The 23,900-nt window shown below is 38.5% G+C and overlaps 1 protein-coding gene across 1 annotated transcript; it reads left to right on the top strand.

The window, feature by feature from the left end:
* Nucleotides 1-19: 19 nt before the first annotated feature.
* On the top strand, nt 20-10,623 carry angel1 (angel homolog 1 (Drosophila)). The gene is made up of 10 exons (XM_061925079.1): nt 20-123; nt 2,924-3,628; nt 3,732-3,946; nt 6,524-6,593; nt 6,675-7,117; nt 7,765-7,906; nt 8,003-8,113; nt 8,207-8,240; nt 9,958-10,121; nt 10,211-10,623. Exons 1-10 carry the CDS (start codon nt 30-32, stop codon nt 10,372-10,374), a joined length of 2,142 nt encoding a protein of 713 aa, XP_061781063.1. The 5' UTR covers nt 20-29; the 3' UTR covers nt 10,375-10,623.
* The last annotated feature ends 13,277 nt before the right edge of the window (nt 10,624-23,900 follow it).

Raw genomic sequence — 23,900 nt, 5'->3', positions numbered from 1 at the left:
ATCTCCCTGCTCCACACCTCACATTGCGCATGCGCACTTCCAAAAACGGCAGCATGCTTGGCTGCCTGTTATTTTACGCTCTCTACCCGCTATCTCGGTACCTGCTTTATAAACAACCCTCTGGTAAGAACATTCGCATGTTTGGGTGTCAATGTTTTGTTCCTTGGGACCAGGTCTATAATTTACTCACAGCTGTGTCAAGCGGACTTGCTCGCGTTAGCTTACTTTGAATTCACTGCTGACTAGACAGCTTGTCACTTGGGCGAGTTCAAGTTAATTGCTGTATTACAAATAATGGCGAGACGAGTTCCTTCGCACAAACAAATGCCCGAATGCTTTGTCCGTTGAAGCAACCGAGCGGCCAACACACTATTTTAGCATGCTAGCTTGTTAGTTTGCACCTGTTATCAGAGCTCTGGCATGTCTTGACGTCACAAGGCCAGCTCGTGGTGATGGTGTTGTTGTGATCCGGACAAAATTACAAAGACTAAAAGGATTCAAATTAATTAATCGCTTTTACACTTGTAAACATACAGTGTATCTGGAAAGTATTCACAGCGCTTTACTTTTTCCACATTTTGTTATGTCACAGCATTATACCAAAATGGAATGCGTTCATTTTTGTCCTCAAAATTCTACAGACAACTCCCCGCACAGTATTGGACAATGTGAATTTTTTTTTTCTCAATTTGGCAAATTTATTGTAAAACAAAAAAATAAATTAGATTTTGCAGAATTTCACAGTTTATGCAGTTAGGCAGCACGGTGGATCAGGGGTTACTGCATGTGCCTCACAGTACGAAGGTCCTGAGTGCAATCCCGGGCTCGGGATCTTTCTGTGGGGAGTTTGCATGTTCTCCCTCCGGGTACTCCGGCTTCCTCCCACCTCCAAAAACATGCACCTGGGGATAGGTTGATTGGCAACACTAAATTGGCCCTAGTGTGTGAATGTGAGTGTGAATGTTGTCTGTCTATCTGTGTTGGCCCTGCGATGAGGTGGCGACTTGTCCAGGGTGTACCCCGCCTTCTGCCCGAATGCAGCTGAGATAGGCTCCAGCACCCCCCCCGTGACCCCGAAAGAGACAAGCGGTAGAAAATGGATGGATGGATGGTATTCACAGCCTTTGCTCAGTACTTTGTTGGTGCACCATCCATCCATCCATCCATTTTTTTCCGCTTGTGCCTCTTGGGGGGAGCGGGGCCTATCCCAGCTGCACTCTGGCGGAAGGAGGGTTACACTCAGGACAAATTCCAGCCGCAAGTCTTTTTGAGTATGATGCCACAAGCTTGGCACAAAATCTCTGCTCTTTGCCCATCGTCTTTGCAGCACCTCTCAAGCGCCATCTGGTTGGATGGGAAGCGTTGGTTTTCACCCAGAATGTCTCTGTACATTGCTGCATTCATTTTAGTCTCGTCAGGGAGGTGACCAAGAACCCGATGGTCTCACTGTCAGAGCTAAAGCATTCTTCTGGGAAGGACAACCATCCCTGCAGCAATCCACCACTCTGGCCTGTATGGTATAGTGACCAGACAAAGGCCATTTCTTAGGAAAAAGTTTGCCAACATGCATACTCTCAGACCATGAGAAAGAAAAGTCCCTGGTCTGAGTAGAAAAAGATCAAACTCTTTGGCGTGAATGCCAGGCATCATGTTTTGAGGAAACCAGACACAGCTCATCACGCTATTACCACCCCTACAGCAAAGGTGGCAGCATCATGCTGTGGGGATGTCTTTTAGCGGCAGGAACTGGGAGAATAGTAAGGATAGAGGGAAAGATGAATGCAGCAATGTACAGAGACATCCTGGATGAAAACCACCGCTTCCCATCCAACCTGATATTGCTTGGGAGATGCTGCAAAGAGGGATATTTTAGAAATTTTACAAAATATACATTTTGATACTTTTGGAGAGGATGGGGCATGAAAGGTTTCAATCGCAATCTGGGAACGCCTCCACAGCTTGCAGACAGACTCAAAAACGGGTTATAAATGTGATTGTAGTGCAAAATTCATGCAAAATTTACACCAAAACATATCCAATACATATTATCTAGACTACAATTAATTGTGTTTGTTGAAGGGGCTGTTTTCAACATATACACAGATGACTATAGGGCGCTAACTTTCCAGTCTATTTAAAGCGTTCTATCCCTCCCTCTTCCGGCTTCTGTGACGTAATGGTGCATAACTACATACTTGGGTAACACAAGCATGCGCATTAGCTTTGGATGTTATTTGCTAACTATACCGATTTGGATAGCTCGCATTAGCTATCATAGCATGTATAATCTATCATAACAATATGACTGTAAATTGTTAGTTGCTTCTCTCGGACTGCTTTTGTATGTGTGCTTGCGTTTTCTGCACTTATGTGTTGGCGAGACAGTGACCACCGTAAACACCAATCATTTTATTCGGGCTGGTAAAAAAAAAATATTACACTAACTTAGTAATTGTGAAAAATATAGACAGTTTTAAAACCAATATGTTCTGTGAAACCACTAACGGTAACATAATCCAGTCAAGGTTTTTCTTGTTATATTTTTTGCTAAGTTCAAGTGTTAAAAGCTAATTTTTAGGTTATTCATGCAAAGTTAACAACATACTTGAAATTGCACCTGTTGTTTTTCTGACCCAGCCAAATTAAAAAGTGTTTTCTTGTCCAGTCGTATAATTTGTCATAGCAGTTTTCATAAATGCAGAGGCATTGTCAGACATTCTGGGCCGCGTGACAACCACCGTCACATACACATATGCACACTCAACATCTGCTACACAGGGGCCCTTGCAATTGTCCCAATCCTACATGGCGCCCCCGCTTAGAATTAATGTTGAAATATCGTCTGATTCTCAGGAACCTAATATGTATTGTCTCGTCTCATGAAATAGGTGTATCGTCACACCCCTACTATTTTGTCTTTCAGAGTCTGCAAAGAAGGGTCGACCCTGTGCTGTCAATGGCAGAACAGCGTGTGATGGTGCTGCTGTCACAACCAGGATGTTCACCCAGTTTAATAAAAACCTGCTGCACCTTTGGCTTGGCCAAAGGGGTGAGTCTAAGGGACAAAACAAGGAAAGGTTAAGCGAACAATGTTCCTCAGAGGTAGACAATACTCCAGATGCAGAACAGCCGATATCGGTCATGCCGAAAGACACAAAGAACCAGCCAGATTTGAACACAGTGAGTGTGGCCCTGTCTGGAGAAAAGGAGACTCTGTCAGCGGTGCAACAGAATGCACTGGATGCACCCCAAGGACATGTCAGGAAGACACATTGTCCACTGAGGCAACAATGCATTGAAGAATCTGACATTATGCAATATGCTGCCCGTCCTACAGAGCAGCCGATGAGGGTGCACAGATTAGACAAGTCTGAAAGTAGCAGACCGGAAAGAGAGTGCTGGGATGAATATCTTGCCCCTGCTGCTGATGACAAGCTGGACGGTGGAACAAATTCTAACCTGGCGTTGACATCCGTTCCAGCTCTTGCTCAAATTCATCACCGTGATAAGCAAGCAGGATGGCATTTTCCTATAGGTCATAATTTAGAAGATGAAGTCCATTGTCCACTCTGGCGTTTTCCTGCTCTGAGCTATTACCCTTCATTGGAGCCAAAAGAGTCATTTGAAGGTAATCATTTATGTGGCATCTTACTCTATTGAACCATTTTTGAACAGTGTTACTAATAAAGTTAGTATTGAGCTGCAGTTACATGTATGTTGGTATTTTACAGTAATGTGGAGAGTATGGCAGGAGATGAAAAGTGATTACCCCACAACTTCTTTCACAAAGCCCACCATGGACTTCACTGTCATGTCCTACAACATTTTGGCCCAGGACCTTCTGATGGCCAACATTCAGCTGTACAAACACTGCCGTCTAGAAGTACTGGACTGGAACTACCGCTGGAGCCTTCTTTTAGAGGAAATATGCAGATTGGCCCCAGACGTGAGTCAAGTTACACTTAGACCAAAATAAGTTTACTCCTACATTTCTAACTTTTCAAACTAAAGTACATGTTAAAATGTACTATATGGTGTGGAAATGTCATATTATGAGCTTGATGTGTGTTTAAGTTATACGTTGTTTAACTTTTATGCCGCTTCTTAACGAGACCTCTGACCAATGGCAACAAAGTAGTGGTAAGGGTAGCAAGCTGTGAAATCTGAGTGGCGAAGAGGAAGAAAAGAAGGCAAATTTGCCCTGTGTGGAGTATCTAATTAAAGCGGACTAATGATGATTATAATTTATATTCAACACACATCTTTGTGGTCTTTTTTTTTTTACCTTGAGGCCCACCTTTTCCAGTACATTAACGTTGAATCAGTAATCTTACTAATGATTTAAGGACTGCAGCTGTCGATCATTTTAGTAATCGAATAGAAATTCAATATTTTTTATGATTAATCGACTAATGGGGTAATACACACTAGGGATGTAACCATAAACAGTATAAATGATAAACTGCGGTAAAACTTGCAACTGTTAGTATTTATTTATATATGCACCTTTTTGCTTTATCCTGCACTACCATGAGCTTATTTAACGAAATTTAGTTCTTATCTGTGCTGTAAAGTTCAAATTTGAAAAACAATAAAAAGGAAGTCTAAGTCTAATTACCGATCTAAATTAAAATGACTGAAAAACCATGATTGATAACTGCACTTTGATAAACTCACGGACCGGCTAACGCTAGCTCCCTAACAACGTTAAATGCTAACACGAATAGTATTAGACATTAACCTCTTTCCCTATTAAGAAACAAAATACCGTATTTTTCGGAGTATAAGTCGCACCGGAGTATAAGTCGCACCGGCCGAAAATGCATAATAAAGAAGGAAAAAAACATATATAAATCGCACTGGAGTATAAGTCGCATTTTTTGGGGAAATTTATTTGATAAAAACCAACACCAAGAATAGACATTTGAAAGGCAATTTAAAATAAATAAAGAATAGTGAACAACAGGCTAAATAAGTGTACGTTATATGAGGCATAAATAACCAACTGAGAACGTGCCTGGTATGTTAACGTAACATATTATGGTAAGAGTCATTCAAATAACTATAACATATAGAACATGCTATACGTTTAGCAAACAATCTGTCACTCCTAATCGCTAAATCCGATGAAATCTTATACATCTAGTCTCTTACGTGAATGAGATAAATAATATTATTTGATATTTTACGGTAATGTGTCAATAATTTCACACATAAGTCGCTCCAGAGTATAAATCGCACCCCTGGCCAAACTATGAAAAAAACTGTGATTTATAGTCTGAAAAATACGGTACCCCAATCTCAACTTGTATAAACACATTGCTATCTGAGCAACTAAACTATTCAATTGTGCTCATTGACCCTACAGGCTCTGCTCTCTTAGCACAGAGTGATCGATCAATCCTCAGAGGAATATAACGCAGACGCAGGTGTCTTCCAACAGGAAGTGAACTCGATTGACCTCACTTAAATCGGAAGTGAAGCGCACAACACTTGTTTTGCTTATCGTTTAAAAAAAAAAGTTTTTAAATCTTTACAAATTAAAATGGAAGAACTTAAACATTTAAACACGCAAATAAAAATTATATGAAGAACAATATTTAATGTTACTTCTGCCAAGAAAGTATGTTGTGTGTATATCTATTACATTTTTTAACTTAACCTTGGTTAAAATATTTTATTTTGTAGTCCATTTTAAGCACATTCATCCATTTTCTACTGCTTGTCCCTTTTGGAGTCGCGGGGGGTGCTTGAGCCTATCTCAGCTGCACAACAATTCTAAAATAATTTTGGTCACTATAACTGTAATAAGAAATGTATTTTAGTTCTTCAAATTTAAAAAATCTGCTTGACATAACGTTAATTATTTTTGTCTAATAAATGCACATCATCACTATTAAAATTACAGTTTGTGTGCCTTAAAAAAACAAAAACTTTTCTGTATGCCGGCACCCACACACCACTGTTCTTATGTGTGCTCTATTACAGCCCTGTGCAGAAATTATATCCACATATTTAAAGTTTTAGGCGCTTCATGTGGTCCGGATTTTATACATTTTTATTCGTTCAAAGACAGGTTGGATGGCAACACTAAATTGGCCCTAGTGTGTGAATGTGAGTGTGAATGTTGTCTGTCTTTCTGTGTTGACCCTGCGATGAGGTGGCGACTTGTCCAGGGTGTACACCGCCTTCCGCCCGACTGCAGCTGGGATAGGCTCCAATAATTTGATCTTTGTCTGACTTTTTGGAACAGGTAAACGAAAATGTAGGTACCTCTGCATATAAAAATATGAACGTGATCTCCCACATACTGTGATTTTTCAGGATGTGGCCCTCATTTGAAGAAATTAGGACACCCCTGATTTAGACAAAAACAAAGAAAATGTATTGGTATAGTTACAAGAATTTATGAGGTTACCTGTTAATAATATAAAATTGTTGATTTTCTGGTGGTGTAAACCAGTGAGTATTCTCTAAAATGTTAAATATGAAAAAAAACGTAATGAAGTTGCTCTTCATGCAGATTCTTTGTCTCCAAGAGGTTCAGGAGAACCACTATGACACACTGCTGTATCCAGCCCTCACTCAGATGGGTAAAGGTTCTTGAAGCACACATGTTTGGGAATACTGAGAATGAGATACAGACTTAAAACGGTCCCATGATGCTTTTCTAGGCTACAACTGCATATACAAGCGGCGAACCGGGAACAAGACAGATGGCTGTGCTACTTGCTATCGCAGTACACGCTTTTCCGAGGTGTCTGTCACCTTGCTGGAGTTCTTCCGGCCTGAAACTGAGCTTTTGGATCGGCACAATGTGGGCACTGTTTTGCTGCTTCGACCCCTTGTTTACCAGGGATCCAAAGTCAGTGCGAAGGGCTCGCTGCTCTGTGTGGCCAACACACACCTGCTCTTTAATCCGAAGAGGGGAGACATCAAGCTAGCCCAACTTGCTATAATGTTGGCAGAGATCGACAGTGTGGTCAAGTCATGGAAGGCCAAAGGTGAACACTGTAATGTTATCATGTGTGGGGACTTCAACTCTGTCCCACACACGCCACTTTACCAGCTCATCACCAATGGGGAGCTCTACTTTCATGGTATAGCCGCATGGAGGGTGAGCCTGTAACTCTTTTTTTTTTATTGCATTATGTACTCTCAATGAAGTTTCTGCATTGTCTAACGAGATTGAAATACAAGGGCTTTATCAGAAATTCTACTATTACAAAATGTACTTAACTAATGATTACATGTTTAGTATTATCATTCATAAGCTTGCGGGAGTAGCTATTAATTAATTTACGTTTCTTTTTTACATGCACAAATGTAGTGCATGTGGAGTGACTGAGCATGCCATTTTTTTGACTTTATATATTATTTTCTATTTCTATTCATTTTATTTATTTATTTTAGTCCCTGTGTCAATGATCCTTCTAATACTTCCCATGAAGAACATCAGAAAGAACGTTTCTTTAAAGCAGAAAGAGACAGTCTAACAAAGATGATAATTAAAAATCAGTTTGATTTATATAAAAAAGAAAAGCCCTGAACATGGTGTTTGTATTTGTGTGTCTGGAAAAAAGTCCCAGAAAATCGCAATCGCAATCTCAATTCGAAGAAAGAAAATAGTCATCCGTATTTTTGCAGAATTGTACAGCTCTTGAATTTGATTTCTTTAGATTGTGCTTGTGTACCCTGTTATGTGTCTGGGCTGAGAATATCTGTTCATAGTTAGTTGCTGCTTACTTTTCCGATACACAACAGGTATCAGGTCAGCAGAATGTTTCACAAAAAACTTCATGCCACACACTGTTTGCTCCACTGTGGCCCAGCTCTCTGGGAATATCCGATAACTGCCAGTATGTCACTGCCAGTGAGGAGGATGAGGGCTATAGTACAGTTGCAGGTCAGTATTTAAAAAGCGAGAATTAGCAATCAGCAGTTAGTTGTCACTAATTGTTATACTTCTCTGCTTTATTATTTTCTTAAATGTGTCCTGGAGGGAAACTTCAGTACAGCCACAGCTTCCTCTTGAAACTGCGCTGCAGTCCAGTCTCATTTGTACGTCCACATGATTTACAAGTAATCCCAGGTGTCACTGACACCACCCCAAGTACGGTTATACACTGCAGACATTACAACATGGTTGTAGTTGTTTCTCACCCTATATGTTTTTAATATTTGTTTTCTTTGTTGTTGTCTGCAGATATTTCGAGTACGAAGCAGCCATATTTTCAAAGGTTAGTTAACTTGTTGTGTGTATGTCAGGGTTGCCACACTTATTCCACCAAAGGCCATATGCAGAACCATTTAAGGCTGCGGGGGCCACTTTTCAGTGTTGCCTCGCCATAACAGGGTTCACTTATTGCGGTCTCTCTGTATTGTCAATTTTTAAATTTAATGTAAATGTTTTTATATACATTTATTACAACATGTTTTTGTTATTAACACATGTGATTGCTATGCTTGAGCTAGTTTGCCAGGAACAGCACCTCGCCAATAATCATATGCGCATGTTTAAGCCTGTCCAACGTAATGCACTCCTTGCGCTCGCCCACATCCAGCAAAAAAAACCTCAGGGCTATGGTCGAGCATGCAAAATGGGCTGTTGTACAAGGATCGGTTGGGCGAATGGTGGCCGTCATGGCATACAAAAACAAACTAAACTGACCAGAGGTCATTTGGCACACACGGCCGTAGGAAACTCTCAGGCGAAAGGTTCCCCGGCAATTGGAGGAGCTACCTGAGCACTCGGTCAGCGAGCGCAGTGTCAAGGTCTTCCTTAGGAGCTGAACGCAAACCAGATATGACCCAAAGCAATCGGTCAACACAATCGCAATCCAAGAGCACAGCCCACAATGCGGCTTTAAACTACTAGTGAAAGCGTTTACATAAGCTGTAATGTAACGAGTTACCTGTACACCCAGGGATTTCGCAAAGCTGAACAGAGCGCCGAAACAAACTGGGGTCCCCTGTCTAAGGTGATATCTGACTGCGTTCATAAACGCATAACCCAGGCCCACAAAAACACATTGGCCACATCTGTGGAGGACAGGGGAACGGCCTCTGGCCATCTGGTGGTCAGATCAACCAGTGTGAGCAGGTGCATAAAGCCCTGCGATGGGGGGGAAAAGACCAACTGGTCCATGTGAATGTGATCAAACCGCCTGGCAGGTATTGGTAACAGTTCAATGGGGGTCTTAGTGTGCTCATGGATATTTGCAAGCTGACAAGTCACATATCAGTTGCCCACTTCTTGACATCCTTCCGTAAGCCAGGCCAATCAACTTCACCGACGCCTGAACACCTAGGAGCAAAAGGGATTGGCTCACATTAAAAAAAGCTTGGCAGCGCTACTCCGCAGAGATGGCCAGTAGAAATGTTCCTACGGACAGACTAATCAGCCAAATGCTGAATGTCTGTCGTAAACTCTTGAGATGGTCGTCAGGTGGCACTGTTAGCTGGCTGACCATGGCTCTATTATTTTCGCCATAGTTGCTGTCGGCCAGACATGCAGAGTTGGTCAGCCCCGAGTGCACTGGAGGTGCTGAAAGATGTGCGGGGAAACCAGCCCACTGTCGTCAGAGTTCAACAGTGACAACATATCGTCCTTTAGATCCACAGGACAGACCTTCTGCCTAACTCGGGCAGACGGTCTATCTGCCCTTTCTGTGTAAGACAGACAGTACCCAGGAGTGCCTTCAAATACCCCCAGTGTTATTAGTACCCCCATTGTAACAATATATAATTTGTTACAAATGAATTACATTTTTAGAATAGGGCCAATAAAAACATTGGACACCAAACAGATAAATTAAAGGTGCAGATATGTTCTGCGTTTGAATGAACAAGTGAAACAAAAACACATTTTTACCTGGCGCTTATTTGCTTTATTTATTGATTTATTTTATTTGCACATTGGACTGCACTTACAATAATGATGTTTGTGTGTCACAGGTTTGGACCCATCATTAGACACCAGTTACACCTGGAATCTGTCTACAACCATAGCTTCCGTCACCATGACCACTCAGAAGTTACAACTCTGCACTCTGAAGGTGGAGCCACTGTGGACCACATCTTCTATTCCCCTGAACGCATCTTAACCTCAGATCAAGCAGGTATATACAGGCAAATTCATTATAACTTCAAAGTATCTTAGATATGCCACAATATTGGCCACAATATGTTTCATTATTTGCTTTGTTAGCTGCTGGCAAGATTGGGAGTGAAGGTCTGAAGTTAGTTGGTTTTCTCTCGCTGCTGTCTGAAGAGGCCTTATGGTCCATGGACGGCCTTCCCAACCACACATTCCCATCTGATCATCTCAGTCTCCTGGCTAAGCTCCGCTTGGACCTCAAAGCAGCATTTTAAGAAAGACTTACGGTAAAATTTAATTCAAATGTCAGTAGCTGGATAGGTTTATTAAGCATATTTTCAACTGGTTGAGTTCAAGGAAAAATAATAGTTGTAATAGTTGTAACATCTGACTCAAGCCAAGAATGTTGCTATTTAATCACTGCACATTTGATATTTTTTTGTTTGTTTTATCTAAACATCGGCTACTTGAAATGCATTTTTTGAAATGCTTTAATATTTAATAAATTTGTTTCCATTACTATATATTTATATTGTCACATTTTTGAACTTGGCTATTTTGGTTATTATTGGCATTTATTTGCCTTCACAAGGTTAAAGTTCAGTAATATATATATATATATATATATATATATATATATATATATATATACACACACATATGTAAATATATGTACACACACATATGTGAATATGTATATATATATACTCACACATGTAAATATATATATATATATATACACACACATGTAAATGTATGTGTATATATATATATATATACACATGTAAATGTATGTATATGTGTATATATATATACACTTTTATATATATATATATATATATGTATATGTGTGTGTGTATATATATATATATATATATATATACACTTTTATATATATATATATATATATATATATATCCTGCTTGGCACTCAGCATCAAGGGTTGGAATTGGGGGTTAAATCACCAAAAATTATTCCCGGACGTGGCCACCGCTGCTGCCCACTGCTCCCCTCACCTCCCAGGGGGTGATCAAGGGTGATGGGTCAAATGCAGAGAATAATTTCGCCACACCTAGTGTGTGTGTGACAATCATTGGTACTTTAACTTATATATATATATATATATATATATATATATAATGTATGTGTGTGTATATATATACATATATATATATATACACATTTACATGTGTGTGTGTGTATATATATATATATATATATACATACATTTACATGTGTGTGTGTGTGTGTGTGTGTATATATATATATATATATATATATATATATATATATATATATATACACACACACATGTATAAATGTATATATACATGTATAAATGTATATATACAAACCCCGTTTCCATATGAGTTGGGAAATTGTGTTAGATGTAAATATAAACGGAATACAATGATTTGCAAATCATTTTCAACCCATATTCAGTTGAATATGCTACAAAGACAACATATTTGATGTTCAAACTGATAAACTTTTTTTTTTTTTTGCAAATAATCATTAACTTTAGAATTTGATGCCAGCAACATGTGACAAAGAAGTTGGGAAAGGTGGCAATAAATACTGATAAGGTTGAGGAATGCTCATCAAACATTTATTTGGAACATCCCACAGGTGAACAGGCAAATTGGGAACAGGTGCGTGCCATGATTGGGTATAAAAGTAGATTCCATGAAATGCTCAGTCATTCACAAACAAGGATGGAGCGAGGGTCACCACTTTGTCAACAAATGCGTGAGCAAATTGTTGAACAGCTCAAGAAAAACCTTTCTCAACCAGCTATTGCAAGGAATTTGGGGATTTTACCGTCTGCGGTCCATAATATCATCAAAGGGTTCAGAGAATCTGGAGAAATCACTAAGCAGCTAAGCCCGTGACTTTCGATCCCTCAGGCTGTACTGCATCAACAAGTGACATCAGTGTGTAAAGGATACCACCACATGGGCTCAGGAACACTTCAGAAACCCACTGTCAGTAACTACAGTTGGTCGCTACATCTGTAAATGCAAGTTAAAACTCTCCTATGCAAGGCGAAAACCGTTTATCAACAACACCCAGAAACACCGTAGGCTTCGCTGGGCCTGAGCTCATCTAAGATGGACTGATACAAAGTGGAAAAGTGTTCTGTGGTCAGACGAGTCCACATTTCAAAATGTTTTTGGAAACTGTGGACGTCGTGTCCTCCGGACCAAAGAGAAAAAGAACCATCCGGATCTGTGATGGTATGGGGGTGTATTAGTGCCCAAGACATGGGTAACTTACACATCTGTGAAGGCGCCATTAATACTGAAAGGTACATACAGGTTTTGGAGCAACATATGTTGCCATCCAAGCAACGTTACCATGGACGCCCCTGCTTATTTCAGCAAGACAATGCCAAGCCACGTGTTACATCAACGTGGCTTCATAGTAAAAGAGTGTGGGTACTAGACTGGCCTGCCTGTAGTCCAGACCTGTCTCCCATTGAAAATGTGTGGCGCATTATGAAGCCTAAAATACCAAAACGGAGACCCCCGGACTGTTGAACAACTTAAGCTGTACATCAAGCAAGAATGGGAAATAATTCCCCTGAGAAGCTTAAAAATGTGTCTCCTCAGTTCCCAAATGTTTACTGAGTGTTGTTAAAAGGAAAGACCATGTAACAGTGGTGAACATGTCCTTTCCCAACTCTTTTGGCCCGTGTTGCAGCCATGAAATTCTAAGTTAATTATTATTTGCAAAAAAAAAAAAAAAAGTTTATGAGTTTGAACATCAAATATCTTGTCTTTGTAGTGCATTCAATTGAATATGGGTTGAAAAGGATTTGCAAATCATTGTATTCCGTTTATATTTACATCTAACATCTAACACAATTTCCCAACTCATATGGAAACAGGGTTTGTATATATATATATATATGTATATTTACTGTATATATGTATATGTATATTTATGTATATATGTATATATATATGTATGTATGTGTATATATATATATATATATATATATATATATATATGTGTATATATATATATATATATATGTGTATATATATGTAAGTACATATATATATGTATGTACATATATATATATATATATATATATATGTGTATATGTATATATATATATATATATATGTGTGTGTATATATATATATATGTATATATATATATATATATATGTGTGTGTATATATATATATATATATATATATATATATATATATATATATATATATATATATATATATATATATATATACATATATGTTTATATGTGTATATATATATATATATATATATACATATATGTATATGTATATATTAGGGCTGGGCAACGATTAAAAATTTTAATCAGAATTAATCGCACTATTTCTCCGACGATTAACTGCATTGTATACGCAAAACCCAATAATGAATTCAAAAGTAGTGTGTAGTGCACCTTTATTGGAATAGTCTCTCATATGAACAAAAGCGCCAAAACATTTGTTGTGCAAACAAAATTTAAATCAGTACTTGTTAAACAGTAGCAGTTAAATAGCATGTTTTATGAAAATCAACTCAAAAAATGTAAATACAAACATTCAAGCTTATTGCCACTGCCAGGGTATTTAAGTTATCCTGTTTGTTATGGAAAATAAATATAATCTACATACAAATCCCTGAGCCACAACCATAACATCCGAACAGGCAATTTCTGAGGTAACAGCAGAAACATTTTATTTTATCAGGGAGAAAGAAAAGAAAGGGTGAAGCACAAAACACTTCACTGCTGGGATTTCCTTTACAGGGGACTAGAATGTAAAGTCCATGTTAATAATGGAGTCCCTTCAGAGAAACTCACTCAACTCGGTGCAGTTTGTTCATTCTTAGAACTTGACGGCCATTAATTTTAAATGTACTGCCTTATGAATTAAAGTGCCATAACATTTACTGTATAAACACACTTTTAACAGCATTTTTAAACAGTTAGCAGTTAAACAAAATATTTGTAAATCTTCAGCCTCAGCTTCAACAATGTTATCAAAGCAAATACAAAATTAAAGCTTATTGCCACTACCTGGGCATTAATGTTATACTGTTCCTTATGAAAAATAAAACAAAGTCCTGAGCCACAATCACAACAATTCTACAGGCAATTTCTCCTCTGTTTTGATTATAGACAGAGCATGAGAATGCAGCACCCACTTTTCACCAATATAATGCACTGTGACTCCGAGTTAATTATGGTTACCGATTGATGTCCAGTAGTCCCCACTGAGAGCAACTACAGCTGCACGTTGTAAAGTTGTCACTTTTACAGTCCACTCCTTTTCATACAACTCGTGTATTCTTGGTGCGATAGTGCGTCTTGATGGCGGCTCATACGTGCTGTCACTTGTTGCGATTCGCACAATGTTTCTCGTCTTCCACAACACTAATGGGCCTACAGTCTGTAACTATCCACTTCGCTATGGCATTTGTTAGCTTCTCCTGCTCTCGTTTATCTATACTTCTCCCGCACGCTGCATTTAACGTAGTCTGCCGAAGCCTGGCTCCACTTTCTGCTTTGTTGAATGGTTTGCTCGCAACAACAGTGTGCTTGGCGTTAAGGTGATATTTTAGACTGGAAGTACTCCTGTGATAAGAAAATTCAGCTTGGCAGTGGCTACAAACCACTTTGTTTCTGTCAAATCCGCCGCCTAGAAGTGCTTTATAATGAAAATGACCCTGTAGAAGTTGTGTTGAGTTACCCTTCTTCTCCATGCTTGTTTTGTTTTCTTCCGCGTTCTTCTTCCTTTTCCGCAGGAGCCAGCAATAGGCGTTAACAAAATAAAAGCATGTAAACAACATACGCAAATGCGCGATAAAAAAAATTGTCTGCGTTAATAGATTGATGGGTTAACTCGAAATTAACGCATTAACTTGCCCAGCCCTAGTATATATATATATATATATACATACACACACACAATGTGTGTATATATATGTGTGTATATGTATGTATATATGTATGTATGTATATATATGTATGTAAATATATATGTATATATGTGTATATGTATATGTATATATATATATATATATATATATATATATATATATATATATATATATATATATATGTATATATGTATATATGTATATATGTGTATATATATATATATATATATATACACTCATATATACAGGTAAAAGCCAGTAAATTAGAATATTTTGGAAAAACTTGATTTATTTCAGTAATTGCATTCAAAAGGTGTAACTTGTACATTATATTTATTCATTGCACACAGACTGATGCATTCAAATGTTTATTTCATTTAATTTTGATGATTTGAAGTGGCAACAAATGAAAATCCAAAATTCTGTGTGTCACAAAATTAGAATATTGTGTAAGGGTTAAATTTTGAAGACACCTGGTGCCACAAACTAATCAGCTGATTAACTCAAAACACCTGCAAAGGGCTTTAAATGGTCTCTCAGTCCAGTTCTGAAGCCTACACAAACATGGGGAAGACTTCAGATTTGACAGCTGTCCAAAAGGCAACCATCGACACATTGCAGGAGGGAAAGACACAAAAGGTTATTGCTGAAGAGGCTGGCTGTTCTCAGAGCTCTGTGTCCAAACACATTAATGGAGAGGCAAAGGGAAGGAAAAACTGTGGTCAGAAAAAGTGTACAAGCGATAGGGATCACCGCGCCCTGGTCAAGATTGTGAAAAAAAACCCATTCAAAAATGTGGGGGAGATTCAGAAGGAGTGGACAGCTGCTGGAGTCAGTGCTTCAAGATCCACCACCAAGAGACGCTTGAAAGACATGGGTTTCAACTGCCGCATACCTCGTGTCAAGCCACTGTTGACCAAGAAACAGCGCGCAAAGCGTCTCACCTGGGCTAAGGAAAAAAAGAGCTGGACTGCTGCTGAGTGGTCCAAAGTCATGTTTTCTGACGAAAGCAAATTTTGCATTTCCTTTGGAAATCGAGGTCCCAGAGTCTGGAGGAAGACAGGAGAGGCACAGGATCCACGTTGCCTGAAGTCTAGTGTAAAGTTTCCACCATCAGTGATGGTTTGGGGTGCCATGTCATCTGCTGGTGTCGGTCCACTCTGTTTCCTGAGATCCAGGGTCAACGCAGCCGTCTACCAGCAAGTTTTAGAGCACTTCATGCTTCCTGCTGCTGACCTGCTCTATGGAGATGGAGATTTCAAGTTCCAACAGGACTTGGCGCCTGCACACAGCGCAAAATCTACCCGTGCCTGGTTTACGGACCATGGTATTTCTGTTCTAAATTGGCCCGCCAACTCCCCTGACCTTAGCCCCATAGAAAATCTGTGGGGTATTGTGAAAAGGAAGATGCAGAATGCCAGACCCAAAAACGCAGAAGAGTTGAAGGCCACTATCAGAGCAACTTGGGCTCTCATAACACCTGAGCAGTGCCAGAAACTCATCGACTCCATGCCACGCCGCATTAACGCAGTAATTGAGGCAAAAGGAGCTCCAACCAAGTATTGAGTATTGTACATGCTCATATTTTTCATACTTTTCAGTTGGCCAACATTTCTAAAAATCCCTTTTTTGTATTAGCCTTAAGTAATATTCTAATTTTGTGACACACGGAATTTTGGATTTTCATTTGTTGCCACTTCAAATCATCAAAATTAAATGAAATAAACATTTGAATGCATCAGTCTGTGTGCAATGAATAAATATAATGTACAAGTTACACCTTTTGAATGCAATTACTGAAATAAATCAAGTTTTTCAAAATATTCTAATTTACTGGCTTTTACCTGTATATATATACATTGTCTTTATAATCCGTTTTGTCATTTAACATCATTGATGTTCATCAACATTTAACATTGTCACGTTATCGATGGGAAAATTAATTTTTAGACAATATGATTTGCCTGAGCGGCTAGGAGACACCAAGAGTAACAAGCGGTAGAAAATGGATTAGAAAGGAAAGATTAAAAAAATTAAATAAATAAATAAATTAAAAAAACAAAAAAAAAACTTTTTTTTAAACTTGGGACTTCCTGTGGGCCGGATTTTGGATGTTGGGGGGCCGGATCCGGCCCGCGGGCCGTAGTTTGGGGACCCCTGAACTAGAGCCTGTTCCTCCTCCCACAGAGACCATAACACAGACTCTGTGTCACAGAGGTCTACCAGGTTTAGAAAACCCACATTTGACACTTGTGTTCAAATGTCGAACCACCATGAATTGATTAATGTGGACCCCGACTTAAACAAGTTGAAAAACTTATTGGGGTGTTACCATTTAGTGGTCAATTGTACGAAATATGTACTGTACTGTGCAATCTACTAATAAAAGTTTCAATCAATCAATCAATGTTTATTCTGCGTCAAACAATGCTCATGTATTGCTCTATGGGGAACATATATTATGTTTTAATTTGTGATAGTTCTTTAGTACAGTAATAATTTAGTTAACATGACATAACATTACGTTATAACTTGTTAGAAGGGGGTTGTAATGACAAGTGTCACCAGCAGATGGCAGTCGCTCATCATAGATACCAGAGCCGTGTATAGAAAGTAATGGTTGGTTCAGGGTTGGTCCCCAAAATGGCACCTGAGAGGCTTTTGCCCAATTGTTTAGGAGATCGCCTGGCCATGCTCTCTTTGATTGGTCAAACTTATTTCACGTGACTACAGGGTGCGGTGTTGGGTGGTCAAAATGATTTCACGTGACTACAGGGTGCGGTGTTGGGGACCAACTCTAAAGACCGGGTTGGCCATACTCTCTATGCACGGCTCTGATATCGAAAGACACGATCGGTCTACGCATGCGCGAAGCTAACGTAATTTCCTAACTTGCATTTTTTTTTTACGACCGACCCTTGCGACGTCATGTTCTGTGATATTTGAATGTTTAATGAATGTTTTGTTTAAAAAATAGCTTACTGTGGAGTAAAAGGGAACACGAGTGTAAACATGCACAAGGGGTAGATTAAAGAACAGAGTATCATCGCCACATTTTCAATAACTTTTACTCTTCTGTCATTGCAATTAATGACGCACGAGAGCGCCACTGACTCCCATCGTTAAAGGTTTAGATACCGGTATATATTTGAATTTATTTCTTAAAATGTTGATTTAAAAAAAAACAAAAAAACAAGACACTTACAGTAACTTAAATCTATATCTGCGGCCTGACAAAAAGTAGAATTTTAAGTGGTCAGAATTGTGAATTTATGTAAATAAAGTAGTGAAATAAATGTTTCTTTTCCATTTAAGGCTGCTGAGCACATTATTCAGGTTTCTGTACGGTTTCAATATAAATATTGTATTTTTAAGAAACGTTTGTTTTGTATCTAATATTTTCATATTCAAATAAAGATTACAAAAAGAACACAAAAATAACTGCCGTAAAACAAGTTGTATGCCTCACGCATGCGTGGACCGATTGCGTTTTCCGGTACCAATGGAATAGTGAAGTGTTCACATGGTGCAGTCTAAATATCTTTTAATTAGGGTAAATAGGAAAACTTCGTAAAACTCACATAAGATTCAGTAAAACACACATGCAATGATCCGGTGACTTGCAAGGGGATAAGCTTAACTATATATAACCTTAATTAACAGTAGAAAACAAGTGTGACGGTAAAACAAAGTGACGAACAAAAGCCAGAAATGACAAAGTACGAGCCACAAACAGGAAATGATTGTGAAAACACAGCTGAAGTGCAGCCTGTCACGCAGAACATAAGAAAAGCACAAATGCTAAAAATAAGATACTTTATACAATTGACTTTTCCATTTCGAAATACATTTGTGGTACTAATTACAAATACATGAAAAATAAATTTACCATTATTTCCTTTTAAGCAGAAATGGGTTCTGCTTGATTACATTTTCAAATAAGGTAACCTTTGTCTTTCTTGTTTTAACAAACTGCACTTTAAATAATTGGGCTTCAGAAGAAAAATGTATCATACGTCCCTGTTACTAAGGCTCCTAGTTTGGCTACTGACGTATGTGGTAACATATTGCGTCATTTATGCTTATTATTTTGTAAAAGCTATTGTTAATTTACTTGCTAATTTATTGTAAACTATTAGCCGCTACTTTTTTCCTGCACTTGAACCCTGCGGCTTATAAAACGGTACAGCTAATTTATGGATTTTTCTTCGATGACAGCGATAATACAAGAAGTTAAAAAAACAACAACAAGAAAATACACTGAGGTGCCTTATTTTTTGTTCTATGGCGCCATTTTTTGTACAAATTCACTCACCGCAGGTGCTGCAGTGTCCTTCCATTTATGGTTTTTAACTGAAAGTGGAGTGCCATTCAGTCTTATAGCCGTCCATAGCGTTTCTACTTGTATGGATTCTTCATTCAACTCCAAGCAACATTTTTAAGTTTAACAATACAAAACTGTTTATACTTACTAAACTGTTCCATGAGTGTTTTTATGCATATTTGTACGTTCTATCATAATGTAATGACGTTAGCGTCGTTAGCATTAGCTAATATGCAATGATGGGCGGTAACAATCTACATGTAGCGAAGCAACGTAGTTTAAATACATTTCACAGTAGCTTTACACCTTAGCTATTTTTAGAGCCATGGCGCTAGGTAGCTTACATTAAAGCTACAAGCTATGGGAGAAAATGGACTGCGAATCCAAGCCCACAAAAATGCAGAGAAAATCCAATGACCAGGATAAATAAGAACATCCATCCATACATACAGACAACATCCATGAAGATTAGTTAGTTTTTTTGTGAATCACTATTTGCTAAGTTTAGGGTGAAACATTACGAACTGGCCAACTTGAGGCTAACAGACGCGCGCTCAAATGTCAAATGGCGACGAGGGAGTCAGAGACAGAGGGACGCTTCAAGCTGACCACTCAAAAAAAAGAAACATACTTGAAAATGGCAGAGAGATTTTCTCCCGCAAATTAGATTTTTGAAGACGACGTGCACAAAACCCACAATAAGCTGCATTTAACCGAGAGTAACTTGTAGCTTAGCTCACTAAATTTTCCAAGTAGCTGGCCCATCACTGTATTTATGTATTTTGGTCATTTTAAGCATACGGCGGTGTATTAATTTCACAGACACATTCTCTTTACCAATTACAACACTAATAATCATGGCCCTAAACCACATAGTTTTTTTTTAATTCTTGGTGCCATTTTATGCTCGCATTTTATCTATTTTTGTTCTTTTAAACCTAAAAGTCATAGTTTTTGATACCTGTTGTTATCTTAGAAGTATGCTAACTCATAATACATTAGCATGCTAATGTTAGCATGCAATCATTTTAAGCTAGCATTGTTTCTAATTTTGTTCGTTTAAACCTCTAAATCATGGTTTTTGATACATGACACCATCTGTAAGTATGTTAACATGTCAGCATGTCAACATTTTATGCTAGCAATTTAGCTAATTTTGTATGTTTGTACATACAAATCATGGCTTTTGATACTAGGACCATCTTAGAAGTATGTTAACTTAGCTAATGTTAGCATGATAACCTTTATGCCAGCATTTTAGATAATTTGTTTGAACCTAAAAATAATGGTTTTTATACTTAGCTCCATCATGGAAGTAGGCTAACTTTTTCTGTATTAGCATGCTAAGATACATGTTTTAGAAACTGTGTGCTAACAGATTAAGCTTTAGTGAAACACTAAACATCATGTAGCAGTATTGCTAGGTGATCAACAAGATACACAAGCTACAAATATAATAAAACAATAACTTACCAAATTGTGTTAGACGTAAATATAAACGGAATACAATGATTTGCAAATCCTTTTCAACCCATATTCAATTGAATGCACTACAAAGACAACATATTTGATGTTCAAACTCATAAACTTTTTTTTTTTTGCAAATAATAATTAACTTAGAATTTCATGGCTGCAACACGTGCCAAAGTAGTTGGGAAAAGGCATGTTCACCACTGTGTTACACGGCCTTTCCTTTTAACAACACTCAGTAAATGTTTGGGAACTGAGGAGACACATTTTTTAAGCTTCTCAGGTGGAATTCTTTCCCATTCTTGCTTGATGTACATCTTAAGTTGTTCAACAGTCTAGGGGTCTCAGTTGTGGTATTTTAGGCTTCATAATGCACCACACATTTTCAATGGGAGACAGGTCTGGACTACAGGCAGGCCAGTCTAGTACCCGCACTCTTTTACTATGAAGCCACGTTGATGTAACACGTGGCTTGGCATTGTCTTGATGAAATAAGCAAGACAATGGTAACATTGCTTGGATGGCAAGATATATTGCTCCAAAACCTGTATGTACCTTTCAGCATTAATGGCGCCTTCACAGATGTGTAAGTTACCCATGTCTTGGGCACTAATACACCCTCATACCATCACAGATGCTGGCTTTTCAACTTTGCGCCTATAACAATCCGGATGGTTCTTTTCCTCTTTGGTCCGGAGGACACGTCGTCCACAGTTTCCAAAAACCATTTGAAATGTGGACTCGTCAGACCACAGAACACATTTCCACTTTGTGTCAGTCCATCTTAGATGAGCTCAGGCCCAGCGAAGCCGACGGCGTTTCTGGGTGTTGTTGATAAACGGTTTTCGCCTTGCATAGGAGAGTTTTAACTTGCACTTACAGATGTAGCGACCAACTGTAGTTACTGACAGTGGGTTTCTGAAGTGTTCCTGAGCCCATGTGGTGATATCCTTTACACACTGATGTCGCTTGTTGATGCAGTACAGCCTGAGGGATCGAAGGTCACGGGCTTAGCTGCTTACGTGCAGTGATTTCTCCAGATTCTCTGAACCCTTTGATGATATTACGGACCGTAGATGGTGAAATCCCTAAATTCCTTGCAATAGCTGGTTGAAAACGTTTTTTCTTAAACTGTTCAACAATTTGCTCACGCATTTGTTGACAAAGTGGTGACCCTCGCCCCATCCTTGTTTGTGAATGACTGAGCATTTCATGGAATCTACTTTTATACCCAATCATGTCACCCACCTGTTCCCAATTTGCCTGTTCACCTGTGGGATGTTCCAAATGAGTGTTTGATGAGAATTCCTCAACTTTATCAGTATTTATTGCCACCTTTTCCAACTTCTTTGTCATGTGTTGCTAGCATCAAATTCTAAAGTTAATGATTATTTGCAAAAAAAAAAAAAAGTTTATCAGTTTGATCATCAAATATCTTGTCTTTGTAGCATATTCAACTGAATATGGGTTGAAATTTTCAACTTGAAAATGATTTGCAAATCATTGTATTCCGTTTATATTTACATCTAACACAATTTCCCAACTCATATGGAAACGAGGTTTGTACAATGTCTGCTCTAATTGGGATGCCGACTGATATGCTGTTCATATATTCCCGTTTAGATGAAAAATTAATCATAATCCACCCAGAGATAAAAAGAAATAGTTGGCTGCAAACAAGCGTTTTTTGTGTCTTTCTTGCGGTAAAGGTTGAATGTCAAAGTTGACCAAGTTCTCGGTTTATGGCCACATCCTTCTACTGTCAAGGTGAGATGTGTGATTTATGATCAATAATTTACTTTCACCAACTTTGGAGGCGGTGCAGCAGCAGCTCACCGTCATGCCAATATAGCCAGTTAGCTTTCTGTGATCACGGCGCCACTAAAGGTAGTTTGTCTGCAATAGCGCTTATAATAACAATTGTAATATTACTTGGTCAATATTCAGGTTATAAGCGTTAAATGGAGTATTGTTGGCGGTTTTTGGATATTTTTAGGGGGCCTTATTGGAGCGATAGATGACTCCAATTAACTGCATTGCGCACTTGTCGTATATTACAAAAATTAGAATGCACAAAAAAATAGGGACTGTGAAAGATTCCCAAAAAAGTGCATAATCAATTAATAGTGCAGCTGAAGTTTGTGCCCTCAAAAAAAGCCTGACACTGCAGCTTTTTGGGCAGCGGGATCTGTCCACAGCTGCCTTGCGGTCCCAGGCAGTGGCACTGGCACTGGGAGTAGAAGGTGATGAAAGCCCAGCTGGTGCACATGATCACCATCAAGAAGGTGCCCAGCCGGACAAAGGCAACCACGGACGAGGGCATCATTGCAGCGCCGGCATGAAAGTGGTGAGGGCGGCCATGGCGATGGCAGACCCTGTCCTGCTGAGGGAGATAACGACCTTTCCTCCGCGGTCCAGCACTGTAGGCCACGCCGTAATGCACGGCAAAGTCCATGGACAGCCCTACTACCACAGAAATAGTGATTGACTCATTGATGACCAGCTTCCAGCCAGCTACTGTACACCACAGGCTGCAACTAACGATTATTTTGATAGTTGATTAATCAACAATTAGTCGACAAGTTGGATACTAAAGTGTACACATATTTAAGGGCTAAAATGTTTCCATCAACTACTAAATGCAGCTTAAGTTATCTTAGGCATGTGCTTACGAACAACAAAAATGACTCATTCATTTTATAATTATTTATTCATACTGTAACTGTACTGCTCATTCAGCTGTTACAAAAATGTAAATGACTATCAAAATGTTGTCCATTTAAAAGAAAGGAAAGGCAAAGTGCTAAAACAACAATTAACATTGTTTATGGATTTTAAAAACAGTTAAAATAGCAGCAAAGAAAACAAACAATAAAACACAAACTAACTTCCTCACAAAGAAAAGCATTTAGTGATGTTTAAAAAGCTGCACATTGATATAGTGACTATTGATTAACTCTTGGCAGTTTTAGCACTCTAATGGACTCAATGTGTAGAATTATATCTTTGATTAATTATTAAAATGTTGACTATTTAATAGATTGTATGTTTAATCTAATGATACCTCCACATTGTCTGTCTCTCTGTGTGT

The sequence above is a fragment of the Nerophis lumbriciformis genome, linkage group LG29, assembly GCF_033978685.3.
Source record: "Nerophis lumbriciformis linkage group LG29, RoL_Nlum_v2.1, whole genome shotgun sequence".
Lineage (NCBI taxonomy): Eukaryota > Metazoa > Chordata > Actinopteri > Syngnathiformes > Syngnathidae > Nerophis > Nerophis lumbriciformis.
The sequence above is the reverse complement of the archived record's forward strand: the minus strand, read 5'-3'. Positions and strand labels throughout refer to the sequence as shown.